At 41.1% G+C, this 18,791-nt stretch overlaps 1 protein-coding gene across 1 annotated transcript; it reads right to left on the bottom strand.

Moving 5' to 3' along the window:
- Nucleotides 1–4,813: 4,813 nt before the first annotated feature.
- Nucleotides 4,814–10,375, bottom strand: LOC124136144 (transcription factor SOX-7-like). Its single transcript, XM_046501956.2, has 2 exons — nucleotides 9,852–10,375; nucleotides 4,814–6,910 (listed from the first exon to the last, which is right to left on the bottom strand). The coding sequence occupies exons 1-2, from the start codon at nucleotides 10,150–10,152 to the stop codon at nucleotides 5,736–5,738; spliced, it is 1,476 nt and encodes a 491-aa protein (XP_046357912.1). The 5' UTR covers nucleotides 10,153–10,375; the 3' UTR covers nucleotides 4,814–5,735.
- Between the last annotated feature and the right edge of the window lie 8,416 nt (nucleotides 10,376–18,791).

Here is an 18,791-nt window from a genome sequence, read left to right as displayed (position 1 = left end):
GCACTTGTGTCCCTAGTCGTGGACCCTGACTGTGGAATATACGTATATTATGAAAACAAATTTAATCTAAATGTATATAAAAGCAAGTCTAGCCTGCTCTGTTCCTCGAAATGAAATCAGCATCAGGAAAAACAATATTTTTTAAATTAATTTTAGATGACAGAAATGTATTGTGTAATAAAAAAATCATAGACTTTTCGTTCGCAGATTGTCTGGAGCGAGGCATCCTGTCAGCTGATGCCTCCGCGCAGCGTCTCCACATGACGTGTTGTTGTGACACGCGATAAGTTTAACATTAGCAGTTACATAGGTCGAGAGATAATTCGTCAAAAGTGACGTCTTCGAGCTAGACATATATTAGCGATCCTGTCAACAGCTCGTCTGGGTGAGTTACTGCTTTATAAGTTATTATTATTATTATTTTTCATAACCGAAACTCTGAGACGAGCTTTTGCACACAACCTGACAGGACAACCATTACACTATCATTGTTGGAGGTACAGGACAGACGCTGAGCGAGTATGAGCAGGAATGAACGAGAATAAGAACGATTATTTAAGATTATGAACGACTACGAGCAACTGTGAGCGAGTGTAAGAGCGAATGTTAGCAAGCATGAGTAAGAGTACGAGTAACTAGAGTGCGAGATTATGCGCGAGTATGAACTATAGTAAGAGAGAGTATGATCACATTTGAGCGAGTATGATGGAGAATGAGGGAGTACAACCAAGCGTGACCAACTATGACCGACAATGAGCAAGTATGGGCATGTTTGACCGGGTATGGACACGCTTTATTAGTATGAGCAAGTATGGGCAAGTATGATCGAGTATAAGTGAGTGTGAGCAAGAATGAGCGATTATGAGTGTGTATTAGCAAGTATGGGCGAGTATGACCGACAGTGAGCAAGTATGAGCGAGTATGGGCAAGTATGAGCAAGTATGAGCGATTATGAGTGTGTATTAGCAAGTATGGGCGAGTATGAGCGAGTATGACCGACAGTGAGCAAGTATGAGCAAGTATGAGCAAGTATGGGCAAGTATGATCGAGTATGGACACGCTTTACTAGTATGAGCAAGTATGGGCAAGTATGATCGAGTATAAGTGAGTGTGAGCAAGAATGAGCGATTATGAGTGTGTATTAGCAAGTATGGGCGAGTATGACCGACAGTGAGCAAGTATGAGCGAGTATGGGCAAGTATGAGCAAGTATGAGCGATTATGAGTGTGTATTAGCAAGTATGGGCGAGTATGAGCGAGTATGACCGACAGTGAGCAAGTATGAGCAAGTATGAGCAAGTATGGGCAAGTATGATCGAGTATGGACACGCTTTACTAGTATGAGCAAGTATGGGCAAGTATGATCGAGTATAGGCGAGTGTGAGCAAGTATGAGCGATTATGAGCGTGTATTAGCAAGTATGGGCGAGTATGAGCGAGTATGACCGACAATGAGCAAGTATGAGCGAGTATGGGCAAGTATGAGCAAGACTGAGCGAATATGGGCACGCTTTACTAATATGAACAAGAATGTGCAAGTATGATCGAGTATAAGCGAATGTGATCAAGTATTAGCGATTATGAGCAAGTATGAGCGAGTATGACCAAGCATGACTGACAATGAGCAAGAATGGGCAAGTATGAGCGAGTATGAACAAGTATGAGCTAGTATAGTGAGTGAGTGAGTGAGTGACTGAGTGAGTTGGATTTAACGCCGCTTTTAACATTGTTCCAGTTATATCACGGCGTGTTAGCTTAGGGAGGAAAGCCCGAAGTGATGCAGGTCTTTTCGGTGAGACCCGCGAGCACAGGTATGGTGCTGACAAACCTAGAAACATAATCGGGGCGAAACGGGATTCGAACCCACAATCATAGGTTTCTGGCGTGTCCAAGGGCAACTCTGCACAGAGAATCGCGGCGCCTTGGACGACTGGGCCACTCGTGCCCCCATGAAGGAGAATAAGCAAGTGTGAGCGAGTATGAGCGAGTGTGAGCAAGTATAACTGAGTATGAGCAGTTATGGGCAAGTATGAGCAAGTATGAGCGAGTATAACCAAGTATAACTGAGTATGAGCAATTATGGGCAAGTATGAACGCGTATGAGTGAGTGAGTGAGTGAGTGAGTTGGGTTTAACGCCGCTTTTAACAGTATTCCAGTTATATCACGGCGTGTCAGCTTAATGTGGGAGGAAAGCCCGAAGTGATGCAGGTCTCAGACGTTTACCACTTCGGTGAAACCCACGAGCACGGGTATGGTGCTGACAAACCTAGAAACATAATCGGGGCGAACCGGGATTCGAACCCACAATCATAGGTTTCTGGCGTGCCCAAGGGACGCACCTCTGCACAGCGAATCGCGGCGCCTTAGACGACTGGGCCACCTGTGCCCCCTGAACGCGTATGAGCGAGTATGAGCAAGTATATGCAAGTATAAGCAGGAATAACTCTACGCCGCTCTAGACAACATTTTAGCAGTGTCACGGCGGGGAAAACCAACAATGGGCTTTTTCTCTTATATTAAGCGAACCCGGACCTTCGGCCTTACGCGAGAATGTTCATGTAGGCTACTCACAGCCCTGCAACAACCAGGACAACACTGGGCGTGGTTACTGTACTGTTCCGGGATTCAGAAGCAAGGTAGATTGGGAAACGAGCTGGGTTTTTACCAGCAAAGGGTATTTTTGTTACAGCTTGAGTCACATGTCAGGGTCCCGGTTAGTTCGAACCCTGTAACAAGCCGACTAGTTGACACGAAATAGCAGGAATTGACAACTGGTTTGAGGAGGAAAAAACGTGTCTATTTTCTGATCCTGTCTTCCTGTTCCTTGTATAACGCCGCGCTGAAGCCCGTGCATCACCTTGTCTCATCACCACATCCCATCTCTTGTGCCCGACACAGCGTTTTTAGTCATATATAGTAATTTCATGATATATCCGGATATAAAAAAACTCATATCTGTAGCGGATCTGTTATACCCAACAATATATCTTGTATACGTTATTGTGCATGTGAATGGCGAATTTCATGAAGACGTTTTCGATTATATAAAAGTATTTCCCTGCTAAAATAAGATATTTAGTGCCATCTTAATATCCAAAGGTCAATTTCATCCTCTGAGAGAAAATAATTATCACCTGAGTGAATTTACTCTCGTTCCTGCAAACAAGTGCGCTTAGGTGCGCGTGAATTTTCAGCCGTGGAGGGGTCCACGACAAACAAGGAAACAACCCCTACCACACGTGACCTCACCATTCTCACGTGGATGCAGTTGTCACAATAAGTTGTTTGTTGACAGTGTAATGACGCGCACAGAGCGTACGTGTTCCCTATCACGATTACAAAATCATATATATAATTATATATATATACATGAAACTTTGAAATCTGAACTTTTAATAACTTTTGTGTTTCAGAGCAAAATTGAATTTTCTGATGAAGACACTACGCCTGTTTTGTACCCGTGAGGGTCGTTGCTATTGGTCAGTGATTATACAGACATCCCAATGCCGCTGAAGAAACACGTGTACCCGCAGTAAGAGACACGACCATTACCGCTTGAAAGTGTTTCCATTAACTATCATGTCCCCAAACCTTTGGCCATGGTTTGTTTGTTTGTTTGTTTGTTTAACGCCGCACCCAGCAATATTCAGCCGTCGGAATACGCCGTCGGATACGACTAAGGAAGAGTATGGTAAAACGTAAGTTTCAACGCGTGAGTATGGTTTTACGCCGCTTTCAGCAATATTCCAGCAATAACAAGGCGGGAGACACCAGATATGGGCTTCACACATTGTACCCATGTCGGGAATCAAACCTGGGTCTTCGGCGCGACGAGCGAACGCTTTAACAACTAGGCTACCCCTACCGGGACTTCGCAGGATATATCCCGATCTTGTTTGTAATAAGAGTGTCAGTCCGTCAGTGGCGTGATGTCAGCAGACAGTCCACTGTCCCTCACCCCCCGCCCAGCTGGACACAAGGCAGTGTCCTATATTTATAAACAAACACATCTGTTGTCTGACCAGTATATAAGAGGAACTAAGTTTTATCACAAACAAATTCTAATGCCTTGAAAAAATAAATTGCTGTCTTATCGACTCAGGACATAGCTGTGCAGTGGAAGTGCTCACATGTGCACAACTACAGATGCATTTTATTATTAAAAGGAAGGTGCATTTTGTGAAGTTAACGAGAATGAGTGTATGTGATTTGTATTCTTTTTTAAGCTGTACATAATTCTATTCTGTCGACTAAAAGATTAAAGTAATTCATGCTTTTGTCTTCAATTATGTTTGTTGTTGTAAACAATTTTGTTGATTTCATGTATTGATATATTGATCATTTGGTACCTTTGAAAAGGAAAGTTCAAGCAAGTTCCTGGTGCTTTTTCCCAATTCTATTGTCAATAAAATATGTTTTTGGCTCCGGTCGGACGGACGTATAATCTGCCTTTAAACATGCAGAGGTAACACTCACTTACTCAAACTGCACGCATGCGTTATACGTCACAGAACGCCATCCTCGTGCTTCCACGCATACTCAGCAATAACATGCACCCTTCTGTCACGCATATTCTATTCAAGCATACCAAGCAGCAGCTGAAAAATGTTTTAAAAAGAGTAAAAAATTATTTTCATAATCATAAGAAATCTCTACTAAAATCAGAGTCCGTTGTACGACTAGGACCATATCCTTAGCATATGTTTATACAAACACATATATTTAAATATAATCTGTGATCAAGCATACTCCAAGCTTGAAGTTCATATCAGACCCTTACATTCGTTTTACATGCAAAGAAACACACGAAGTCGTTTTAGTTAGAAAATAAACAATATTTTATTTAAACTTTACAAAACTTGGTTATGGAGTAAAGTGTTCATGCATCCGAGTAATACATCAATGAGACAATTGTAAAGAGTCTATGAGACACTCTTAAATCAAGTATCGATTGATAGGAGAATAGTATGGGACTATTGATTTAATGAAGTGATTTGAGATTGCCTACCGCATTGACAGATCGGAGCTGTGGAGCCTATGATCATAGGAAACTCCTGTTATATCGAAATTCGACACAACCGGATTTCGATGTAATGGAGCATGTGTTTAAATGGATCGAGATGCTGTGCTAAATGACCGACAAAGATCAAACTTCATTTGAGACCAAAGGAAATAGAAAATAGAGTAAAAGAATTTCTGGCATAAAGCACAATTGTGAGACCAGCAGGATTAAATAATGCAGAAAATGGCGTCAGTATGGAGATCATCACTTTTCACAGTCTGTTGCCACGTGTCTATGTAATCCGACCAGATGAATCTGTTATTCCACAATATCAGTTCAAGACACGTGTTAGTGCGGGGTTAACCCCTTACAAGTCATTCCGGCTTGGCTAAGTCAAGCTGTAATTTCTTATGTAACGTGGCACATTGCAATTGACCTTATCAAAACCGTCAACTTGTAGGCCCAGTGATTTAGAGCTTAACCCTGTAAAGGACAGGCCGTACCCACGTCTCTTCGGATTTGGCACAAAGTCTAGTTAACTCTTTCACCTGCAACAAGTCGGCATCAGTTTGTTCGAGTACATGCACGAGAATTAACCCTTGTTAACTTATAAAAAATGTTAAATCAAAGTCAAGTCTTGAGTTCAGTGTGGTATGGGTTAATTCCCCTAGTACGAACGCTCTGTCCGTTCTTGCAGCATTATCAAGTCCCGAGCGGCTTGAGTTATCGGGCTATCAGAAAGATGGGGAGTTGGTCAGTGCTGATATGAGACAAGACCCGTCAAAGTCATACTGATATGCGACTTCATAGTCCGGGCTCATGTCATCGCCATGTTCCACGACATGCGAGACATCACTTGAACCGGGGTCATATTCGGGAGAACTCGCCACTTGATCGTAAGAAACTGAACTGTATTTAAAAGTCACACCAGCATGGCAGAAAGTGTTTGTGTTTGGGTTGGCCTGGGAAGACGAGCCGAATAAATACTGGTCAAATTCACTTCTATCGACGTCGCCAAGTCTCTCAACTTCAGAGAACTTCTCGAGTATGTCCCCCTCCGGGAGGTGTGTGCTTGTCTGGGGGTAAGGAGCCACTTGCTGTTGGCAGGAGGGGTAGGGACTGGGTGTGGCCATGTTAGACTTCAAACAAGGTGGTTGCATTCGGGCAGACGACTTCTGACGGTAAAAGGAGCTAGACATGGTGGTGTGGGGCTGACTCACTAGCTTGCGGAGGGTGACAAGGTTCTCTGAGGACGAGTTCAAATTGGTGCTGGTGGGGACTGGGGTGTAGTCGTTCCGGAACCGACTTATGTACATATTCCCGTTTGTGCTGAATTTCCGCAACAGTTCTGAATACGATGACCCATGACTCCCGCTCAGTCGACTCTCCTCGCTGTGTGGTGGGAATTTGAACACACTCTCCCCCGCGTCATTTGGTGAACGATCAGGCGTCAAAAGTCCACTAGAACTCAAAACACTTTCATAATGGCTGCTGTTCGCAGACGATCGTCCGGTTTGATCGTCTGTCAAGTCTGGGCTGGATGAGTTTCGTGGTTTTGAAGTGTCTGGGCTCGATGGTGGTGAGGATTCGGGTGTGTTGAGAAGATTGGACAGGATTGGGGCGGAGAGGCTAGCCCCGGTGTGAGGGGTGGCCATTTGTTTTCTCATGTTCGACCCACCCCCGGGCGTGGACCCCCGACCGAACGTCGTGACGGGAGGGAGGCTGTCAGGTCTAGCATCGCCGGATGACGTGAGAGATGACGCCCTCTTGCAGATTCTCTTGGGATGTTTTCGCCTCCGGGGTCTGTACTTGTAGTCTGGGTGGTCCTGCATATGCTGGACTCTCAACCTCTCTGCCTCCTCGACAAATGGCCGCTTCTCTTCTACACGAAGGCCCTTCCATTTCTTTCCTGAAACAACAACAAAATAATAGTAAGCAGCCAATAATGATTTCGACAGCGCGGAAAAGGTCGCGGAGATGTTCTGACTCCTATTCTGTTATAGGAAAAAATATAATCAGTTTTCAAACTTTCAAACACACATCTGATAAATTCCCTAACAATTATATGTGTTCGAGTTTGCAAATCACATTTCACTTTTTTTCCGCAGGGGTCAAAATATATTGATGTCTACGTATTTACTTGAACATCCAAAAATACATTTCGTCGTAATTAGATTCGTCAAGTGAATATGGGGTAACACAAAGTGTATCGGCTAAATTATGATATCCATGAATCCAGAAAAGATTAAACGCATTTCCATCACGGTTTAAGTTTATAAATAATGAATCAATAATGTTAGTTTGGTAACATGCTTTTTAACCTGTCAACGTCATGTCAATCACGCGCCTACTTAGAGAGCACGTAACGGTGTCCGGTTGTCTTAAATATGCATACTATCCTTTACACAACAACAGATATATATAACACGTTTATCCAGTTCCTTGTCCATCAATTCCCTCGATTCTTGATTTTCTTAGTAATACACGCATCTCGGGTGATGAGCAGAAATACACGGCAGGGAAATTACACGGAACACATGCATCAATGTATTTCGCATCTACGGAAATGTGAAAGTGTAAAGTCCTAGTTTGATCGGGATTTGTCATGTGATTTGACTTATGGCTTTGGTTAGAATGCTGCCCCTTTTTGAACTGACGCCACCGCAGTAACTAGCCTCTCTTGCAGACCCCTGTGTTCACATTCCATAAAACAATCACCCTGTTCCATCCTCATCTCAAGCTGCCTATACTCACTCACCCCATTCCTGAAATTAAGAGACTTCAGGGTTGCTTGATACTCGGCCGACTCCTTTATAGAATTATTTTTAGTTAACTTATACATAACTTTATTTCAAGGTCTATAATATGTTAGTCTACCGTAGTAGGACATGTGTGCTTTTTCATTGGAATACAACTTGGCTGCTACTGTTTGAAGTCAAAATACATTTCAAGCCTCTTGAACAAAATTTAATTCAGACCCTACGTATTTTAGGGAAACGACCCAAGTTTCTAACTCTGTGCATTCTGGTAACATAGCCTCAAAGGGTGTCATTCAGAAGCAATTTAAACATAAGCTGTATGGTGGTCATGGTATGGAAGAAGACGATGGACGGTTGACTGGCTCATCTACACAGGTAGGCAGTGTGATTGTTTTGTAACATCACAGAAGAAAATCGTTGTGTTGTCCTGGCGTGAGTAAGTTTGTATTTGACCATCCAAAGACATATTCGCACTTGGTGCATAATGAAGTATTTCTTTTCAACTCCGTAAACATTTAACCGTCTATCCGTGATTATTATAGATTTAATGAATATAGAAACAATTATCTACATATTCACAGGGTAGATTTCACTTTATCATTGCCTGAATCAATACGTTGAACCTGATATCTAAAACACTTGTGAGATATCTAGATATTGAATTTCGACTCTTTTAGCAAATTTGTAATTGCAACGATATTCCACTGTTGATTAGTAGGACGTTTAGAAATAGATTAGTTTGAAGTATATTAAATTGTCCTACTTCAGTATTTTACTGTTAAAAGCGCTATATGAACGTTGTCACCAGAACGGTTGAACATCGACCTCTGTAATGGATATCTATATAATGGGCATTTATTTAAATGTTATTATGATATTGTATTTCTATTATGACAGTAAACAATATGATTCATTAACAAAATAACGGCAAAATACATGTGAATAATATTTCCTGATGAAACTGGGGTGATGCGGCTTGTCAGCGAAATGGTGTCACGTGTCACACAATGTTAATTCCAATATTTAAGTCATCAATAGCTATTTCTAGACTAAAAATGTTTTTAAAAAACCGTTCGCATATTGTTCTCTTGAGTGCACCATTTACCCAACTTAACGCTGACCTTTACAAAAGCGCTTTAATTTTCTGGACAACTATCAAAGTTAATGGAAAACAAATATGAACTTTGAGCGTTCTTTGCCATTTCTCATGGATATTATTAATGTATCCAAGACACCACAATCTGAGAAATAAAACCATATGAAACACATCGACCTGGACGCGATACCTACTAGCCACAATCGCCATATGTTGATGCAAGGCCGCTGTTCATATCATTTCGCACACACTAACAAGTGGTTTCCCTATAACGGCTGAAAGCCGACACCAGCGAAAAACACAGGCGCTCTCTGGGGGTCATTCGTTTAAAATCACGACCAACGCGCTGCAAAACATTTCCTTCGTTCGTTAATTACCCTTCGCTATTATCTTTGTGTTTACAATGAACATCTTCAGGGAACGGAGATGCGAGCTTTCTGCATTCCACGGACCAGATTTATTATTTGTTAGGGAAACAGAAATTTTCTCACGACAATATGTTGTGATAAAATTAATGCCCGCAGCAGACACAATGACTGGATAATAAAAACAAGGTTGAAGTTCCATCACGTTGGTGTAGTATTGTGTGATTTGTAACTGTTGTATGTATTGAAAATCAAATTATTTGAATTTTGGATGTGGTATATAATGAGTTTAAAAGTTCGATGTATGCTCTTAAGCAGCTTAAAGTAGTTAAACATATATACCTCCATGTTGTAAAGAAGTTGTGCTATTGTCTGGACTGCATCGGAATTATTATTATTATTATTAATAATAATAATAATAATGATGATGATGTTCTGAACAAATGATAAAAGAAAGAATAACATTTTTTAATGAGTTAATGCTATATAAATGGGTTGAACTATTCATGATATATTGAGCATACGTCCCTTAGTCTGTTTAAACAAGAGCGGTTGTAAAATTGTCACATTTTCATACTATAAGCATTTACGACCCCGTAGGATTTGATAAGCTAGCAATTGACTTCTTACCTAGAATTTTACTGAGATCTGCGTTGTGTATGTCGGGGTTTTCATCTGCAAGCTTCTTTCTTTCGACTTTTGCCCAAACCATAAATGCATTCATGGGTCTTCGGATTCTTTGCTCAGATCTTCTGGAGGGCATTCGAACCATGGTAGTTTCTTGGGGCATCACCCCCGTGGTGTAGCTGTTCACCCAGTCAAACTGGTACTGGGGGTGGGGCATGCCTGGCCCGTGGGGGTTGCCATACATCCCTGCCAACATCGCTGGGGTGGGTCCGGGAGTCTGGGGTGGGTGACACGCTTGACGCATGGTAGACGGCGCGAGCAGACGACACTCCGTGTAGCAGAAGACACAAGCAGACGACAAGGCAGTGTCAGCAGACGACACAATATCCAAATGTCTGATTCACACTTCTCACACAGTAATTAAGATTTATCCCGTATTCAGCAACACAGTCGCCTATTTCCTATGATAGGAAACACACCGACTACTTCGAGTGTTCCACATGACATTAAACTGGACCGACTCGGTGTTGTTTTATAGAGGTGGTGCGGTCACTTCGATTGCCGCGACAATTGCCCAATCAGAAACCAAGACTACGCACGGCTCTATGCAAATCTGTGTCACATGGTCTAAGTGTCGCCCGTCCTCGCGTGGAACGAGAGCACTTGATCGCGAGCTTAACTATCATATTTCCACTAACAAATCGGCGTCACACAACTCGTGTCTCAACATGGGAGAGAGGGCTAATTCTCAAAGTTGACAAACTTTATAGTGGTTGATAACACACTTCGCAGGTGATAGGAGACATCGTCATCAAAATGTATCAGATAAATGTAGGAGGGTTTCATGAGATGTCATAGCATTTAAATCGTTTGCATGAAGAACGTATTTTGTTGACAACATGTAGTTTTCTCTCGAACTGACAGACATTACAAACATCAAATTTGTATATTATGAACGAGAGAGGTCAAAGTGTTGTCCGATTAACACCCTTTATACTTCTAAATGTTCGTTAGTGGTACCATGATCATATTCAGTAGGAGAGTTCAAAATTGTTTAAAAATGCCGGGCAAAAGAAAGTATATTTCAATGTTTGATGGTCGCTAAAAATGAAACAAACAAAAACTGGTTATCCGCTGGGGATTTATCAGATATGGTATCATAGCTGTGTTTTGGATTTAGGTTTGGAGTATTCGAGACCGTTTTCAGCCAAGTAAAGTTTTGGTAAGGTATGTCATGTTTTGGTAAATCAGTTTTTCAAGCGTATACTTTCTTTTTCCCGGCATGATAAAATATGTTTAACAAATTTGTATTCATGACTCAATTGTATATCTACTAACTTGTTCTCGTCGCTATATGGCTGAAATAATGTCGACGTTAAAATTAACTCACCCACTCACTCTTTTTTTCCGACAATTTATAATAATTTGAAAACGACCAGCTCTTTGCATAGGATTTCAAGATGAAGAATTACGAATATTATACTTATCCTGTATCTGACTAATTTCTGTAACTGCTTATTGTGTAGGTCCATCGTGGAATCAGCTCTACTTTGGAGGTGAATGGGGAAATACAAAAAAACAACCTTTTCATATTCATAAGAAATACTACCAAAAGCAGTGTCGATCATACGATGCGAACTATAGCAAGAGCATGTATTTATGAATCACTATCAAATAGTGATGATGCCAGGTAAAGTGAGCGAAAAGGTGAGCGGACCCTGCCCCACCGGTGGTACCCATCACAAAAACCACGCACTACCCTACTACGGTTAACCCACTGTACAGACATAATAGATCTGGATTTAAATTATATCGCCTCACATCCGCTCCAATCCTCATCCACAAGAGAGCATCATCGTCATCCGACAGGCTTCTGGAACCTTAGGTGTCGGATAGTATACACTGGTTATACTTCCCCAAATCATGATCGAAATATTGAAATATTGCGAATCGAGAAATCATGTTCTTCTCCAAAATGTGCTTTTAAAATACATTTTGGAAATACTTTTGATAAGAACAAAACTACGGAACAAATATTGATTGATAACTACAAAGAACCACTGAAGGTATAGGTAAACCCAGTAAACGAAGTAGGTACATGGAATTAACATAAGAGTGAGTGAGTGAGTGAGTCTGGTTTAACGCCGCTTTTAACAGTATTCCAGTCATATCACGGCGTGTCAGCTTAATGTGGGAGGAAAGCCCGAAGTGATGCAGGTCTCAGACGTTTACTACTTTTGTGAAACCCATGAGCACGGGTATGGTGCTGACAAACCTAGAAACATAATCGGGGCGATGATCGGGATTCTAACATAAGAAGACACCACATAAAGTAAGTTTGTAGGGTAGGTTTATGACGTACGTTTATCAAGTAATTTATGAAGTAACTAGATGAAGACAGCGTACAAAGATACTGCAAGAAGTAAGTTTATGAATAATTATTAATTATAAAATTATGCAATAAGTTATGAAGTTGGTATTTTGAAGAAAACATACAAAGTTACAATGCGATGTATGTTTAAGAAGTAAATTATGCAGGAAGTTATGAAGTTAATATATGAAATAAGTTTATCTCGAACAAAAGTCACTAAAAAGGTTATTACACGATATAATACACAGTAAAATTCTTGATATTCAACGACGTAAATATATCTACAGTGTAAGTTCAATGTTGCATGTTTCCATATTGTACTAACAAGGACTCTATGTTATTTCTACTTCAGACCTCTGTAATGTACGTATCCCAAAGCTCCGATTAAGCAGTAATGCAATAATTTATAACATCAAATAATAAGTAAACAGTTATAAGCTTCTTAGAACCGACGTGCGCCATTTCATCACGCGCGGGGCATGTTAAGGCGATCCGCTGTGAGATGGCGGTATTGAACTTCCAGGGGCTGAACTTTGGCCGTAAAGATGTATATCATCTTCAGTGACAGAGAATTGGTGGCGACATTTGAGATACACCAAACACTGCCAGATTTGTCGTGTTCCATCAAGTTCAGATTAGTAGCTAGTTAAGAGGAGTGCTGTCACAGTCACTCATCCATTTTGCCAATTTGCTCTCTCTCTCTCTCGCTCTCTCTCTCTCTCTCTCTCTCTCTCTCGCTCTCTCTCTCTCTCGCTCTCTCTCTCTCTCTCTCTCGCTCTCTCTCTCTCGCTCTCTCTCTCTCTCTCTCTCTCTCTCTCTCTCTCTCTCTCTCTCTCTCTGCAATGGTCGTTCGCTGTTTTGTATTTGAACATGTCGAAGGGTTTTCTGAAGTGGTAGACCAAATTTCTTTGCAATATCTACCTCTTAATGAGGAAATGGTTCCTGACGTTATAAGTCATTACTTATGATATCATTGTTTCGGTTTCTGTCAGACTGACTTTCCCATCGTAGCATCATCTTATATAACCACGACACAAACAAGTAAGGAGTTACCAATAAGCCGATAAATGGTGGAACTTCTTTTGTGAGAATTTAAAGCAGGGTAACTTTTACGAGCGCTTCTCTGAGTCTTGCTATGGTGGGGCTGCTTTCCTGATTATTTTAGTCCACGTCGTTGCTCATGTGTCCGCGTCGGTCTATATAAGCTGTATCTATTTCCAGAATTGTTATTTTATTGAATACACAAGGTTAATGGTCAGCACACTGAAGGACACTAAGTACGCACGTTCTGAAGTGCCAATCAACTACTCGAACTCAAAGTATGGCTGGTTCATATAGTGCAGTACAAACGTACAGTCATATCAAAGTATCTTACGAACTCTTAACAGGGGGTGAGAGGAATCTATTTTTCCCAGCTTATGAAACAATCTATTCATTATTACTATTCACAAATTTTTCACAGAGCAAACTATTCACCATTGCCAATAACCCATTCATTTTTTGCACATTTCTCAATAAACTATTCATTTTAAAAATCTTCCCATTAACCCCATAAATATCAAATGTAAACTTCCTTACTGAATAAACTCATTTTCAAACGCATTTGAAACTGCATCCTGACAGTACTTAGACTTTCGTGACGGAAACGTCTTAACATTCTCTTGTCCCTTGTGCACCAAATGTATTACTTCAATACCTGCCCGGAAGTTGAAACACTGAATAACGACTAAAACATTGCTAATACAAGGATACCCAACTACCTTCTTGAATAACGACTACAACACTGCATATACAAGGATGCCCAACTACCTTCTTGAATAACGACTACGACACTGCTTATACAAGAATGCCCTACTACCTTCTTGAATAACGACTACGACACTGCATATACAAGGATGCCCTACTACCTTCTTGAATAACGACTACAGCACTGCATATACAAGGATGCCCTACTACCTTCTTGAATAACGACTACAACACTGCATATACAAGGATGCCCAACTACCTTCTTGAATAACGACTACAACACTGCATATACAAGGATGCCCTACTGCCTACTTGAATAACGACTACAACACTGCATATACAAGGATGCCCTACTACCTTCTTGAATAACGACTACAACACTGCATATACAAGGATGCCCTACTACGTATACCTTCTTGAATAACGACTACAACACTGCATATACAAGGATGCCCAACTACCTTCTTGAATAACGACTACAACACTGCTTATACAAAGATGCCCTACTACCTACTTGAATAACGACTACAACACTGCATTTCTACAAACGTAATTATTACCTTAAAACCGTGGGCCAAATTATGCGATTCCCCTTCAAATTTAGCACAATAATGTCCTTTCAAAGTAGGCGTGTCCATACTGACAATGAAGATAATGTTACTATTAACAGAATGATAACATATAGCTACTCCAGGGCGTTTTGTACAGTCCAGAGTTCCCCCTATACACATACCAACACCCTGTAAAAGCGTGTGCCTAATTCCTTTGAACAAGCTAGTGCCTTTGTCCATAAGAAAATTAATACCTCCTGTTCATAAAAAACACACGACACCCTGCAACTGTAACATGGACTTTAACAGGGACTGTAACATGGACTGTAACAGGGGCTGTAACAGGGGCTGTAACATGGACTTTAACAGGGGCTGTAACATGGACTGTAACAGGGGCTGTAACATGGACTTTAACAGGGGCTGTAACATGGACTGTAACAGGGGCTGTAACATGGACTTTAACAGGGGCTGTAACATGGACTGTAACAGGGGCTGTAACATGGACTTTAACAGGGGCTGTAACATGGACTGTAACATGGACTGTAACAGGGGCTATAACATGGACTGTAACAGGGGCTGAAACATGGGCTGTAACATGAACTGTAACAGGGGCTGTAACATGGACTGTAACATGGACTGTAACATGGGCTGTAACAGGAGCTGTAACATGGGCTGTAACATGAACTGTAACATGGACTGTAACATGGGCTGTAACAGGAGCTGTAACATGGGCTGTAACATGAACTGTAACATGGACTGTAACAGGGGCTGTAACATGGACTGTAACAGGGGCTGTAACATGGACTTTAACAGGGGCTGTAACATGGACTGTAACAGGGACTGTAACAGGGGCTGTAACAGGGACCACTGTCAATGAATCATGTGTTCCCTATCCATACGAAAACTAGTTCTGTACATAGTGGGACTAGTTTCTTGTCTTGACAGTGCCAACTAAATGTAAGGACACGCTATATTTCATTAACAGAGGGCATATCTGACTGCAAGTCTAGTCCCCTCTACCCATAAAAAACCTTGTGGCTCCTAACCGCTCCTAATTAATCGAGAACGTCATGTTCAATAGAACTAGTGTCTCATAATAACATAGAATTTATGCCCCATGTCTCCAAAGGACTGCAAACAATAAAATAAAAATAGTGTCCCTTTTCCCCCCCAAAAAATAGTACCCCTGACCGCAATCTATAACATAACTTGTGCTCACTGTCCATTAACATTGATCTATATAACATGTATTTCTTCTGCAGATTTGGGAAACCTTTGCACGAACTCAATGAGTGCTGTTTGAAATGAGAGCACAACTCTATACCGTCGAACCTCGTTGTGGCGAACTTGGATTGGTTGAATTACCGGTTGTCCCGAACTTACCATCCGGTTCCTGCGAATTCCTTCTATATTTATCATCATCTATACTTGGATCTGTCGAACTGGATGTGTCAAATTCCCGGTTGTCCCGAACTCGCATTGCGGTTCCTTCGAATATTTATCATCATCTATACATGGATCTGTCGAACTGGATGTGTCGAATTCCCGGTTGTCTCGAGCTCATTTAGGACTCCCTAGTATCCGAATTAAGGAGAACATTGTTTTTTAAGTAATTTTATATATGTATTGAGTAAAGCACCATACCCAGTATATGTTAATTAACTCTTGATAATTCCAGTCGCGTATATAATGAATTGTATTTGTTGAAGCATCACATGTGTGTGTGTGTGGCTGCTTGTACTAGTCCGGACTGATGCCTCAATGAGATACCATGCCGCAGTTTAACATGAATACCCCACTCAGACACAGTATACTGACTCCGAGCCGACCAATCCTTGTTTTAGCCTCTTAATGCGGAGCGTCAAACAGGGTATTAACAAGTACCATCTTTTAACGTCTTTTGGTATGACACGGCCGGGGATCGAACCCTGGTACTTCTCGCTCTCCGGTGGTCGCTCTACCACTAGACCACGGAGGCAGTCTCCTCGGATGAGGGGGCAAGAAGTAGTACTGAAACGTTGTTTGTTTGTTTGTTTGTTTTTTGTTTAACGCCCCAGTACTGAAACGTCGTTACGAGCAATAAAAAGATGTTATCCATGGAAGTTTCATATCTTAATATCACAGACAGTCCCCGATTTGTTTCAAGAGAAGCGTGGTCGGTGACTAGACTCGCTGCAACTTTCCACACTATAGATTTATATATATATATAAATGTTGATAACTTGCACCGAGAGAAAACGTCGGTCCTGAAACCGGCTATTTAGAGAGAGAGGAAAAGGGATGAGAGAGCGGTTTTACATTGTTCAAGGAAATTTATAAACGTTTGTTAGCTCATTACCACTGTCACATGTCACGAACCTATTTCTACACTGCCGGACAAGGGAAAGCATACACTTGAAAATTGGATTTGACCATTGGGAATTTACAAACGTTATCAAAACGTTACTAGGCTGAAAACAGTCGCTGAAACATTGCAAACGTTAGGTCCAAAAACACGACTATGATATCCGTACCAAATACATCCCCATCTAATAACGCTTTTCTGTTTCTTTTTATTTTCAGCCACCATCAAACATGGGCGTATACTTTCTTTTGCCCGGCAGTGTACATCATTAGCATTCAAAGCAGATACACACAACTTCTCATGCACATGGTGCGGATAATTTTGTTTTGATGCCTTTAAACGTTTCAGAGTGGGTAAAGTCAGTGCGCGATTTTGTCATTGGTAGATAGAATGCACAAACTGGAAAACCCGTTCTGTCCTAGCCAGTTGCCATCCAAAGTCCAGCAGCCCTGCGTGAAAGGTTTGTTGTTGTTCCACTGACAAGGCCTTAAAAAACTTTTATATGTGAGCATCAATACATTTATTGTTTGATCAAAGAACCTGAAATGATTGGCCAGTACAGTAAACTACGGTTATAACGAACACGCTTATAACGAACTGACGGATATAACGAACTTTTTTGGTCCCGACTATTTGCTGTAGTTATGCTGTATATATGCTTATAACGAACTACGGTTATAACGAACTAAAATTAGTAGTCCCTTTGAGTTCGTTATAACCGTACTTTACTGTATGTCAACTGAGGAAGATATCTGTCAAAACCATGCATCAGTACTATCAACTTTTGAACTGATCCGAAGACATGTCCATTCCTCTTTTGGACTGGATTGCAAAGCTCCATAGAGGCAAGAAGTAAGCATTCCCAATTTCGCTCCCCTTCTAACTGTTCTGTTTCATTATGCATATGAATATCTGCTCGGATTGGCAAAGTCAAAACAAGGTAATTTGGCCCAGAAGTCTAACTTGAGCTTCAGGTATATCGATGATCTGATATCGTTCAATTACCATCAAATAGCCAATTCCCTTCCAGTGATTTAACCACCTGATCTAGAAATAAAGGAGACCAGTGAGACCGCTTCATCTATTTCATATTTAGCATAAAGATTGTATGCGGGATGACTTCAAGTTTCCAATAGTCAGCTTTCCCTTTATGTCGAGCTTTCCCTTTATGTCGAGCTTTTCCTTTATGTCGAGCTTTTCCTTTATGTCGAGCTTTTCCTTTATGTCGAGGTACAATCGAGCATGATCTACCAAGATTTCAAAGAGCCTCATACAACCCTTGTTCAGAAGTTGTTTGATCAAGGTTACAACATTCAACGCCTTAGTTAAGCTTTCAAAAGGTTTCATGGTAGACATACGGAGGACATTTCCAAATATGACGCATCAGTGCCAAAAATGATGTCCGATGCAATTCCATATTTTGACTCGTACCATCTGTTTCCGTGATTGCTAGGTGATCAATTGACTTCCCTTTGCATGTGTTTGTGACGGGAGCCACCGATGGGGCAGGATACGCTCACCTCTTCACGAACACCTGATATCATCACTATTTGATAGTGATTCATGAACACATGTTCATGATATAGCCGGAATCGTACAATCGACTCTCTTTTTGGGAGAGATCTCTTGTGAATATGGAAAGGGTTTTGTCGCTTTTGTTTCCAGGAACACCATGTTTATGGTATACTCGTACGACGGAGTCCGCTTTAAGCAGAGAATTCTTATGATTATTGAAATGATTTTATCGCTTTTATTTCTGAAGAATTTATATACGATAGTTTTTGTTTAAATCTTGTTTTATTCTATGTGTTCCTATACCCTATATCATGTATAAACACATTGGATTCAACACATATATCTTAAGCATGAGACGGTGAGGTGAGTTGAGGTGAAATTGGGTTTAACGTCGCGTCCAAAATTATTGCACTTAT

The sequence above is a fragment of the Haliotis rufescens genome, unplaced genomic scaffold, assembly GCF_023055435.1.
Source record: "Haliotis rufescens isolate VD_foot unplaced genomic scaffold, xgHalRufe1.0.p SCAF_2, whole genome shotgun sequence".
Taxonomy (NCBI): domain Eukaryota; kingdom Metazoa; phylum Mollusca; class Gastropoda; order Lepetellida; family Haliotidae; genus Haliotis; species Haliotis rufescens.
Note: the sequence above shows the minus strand (reverse complement) of the source record. Positions and strands in the feature narration are given on the sequence as shown.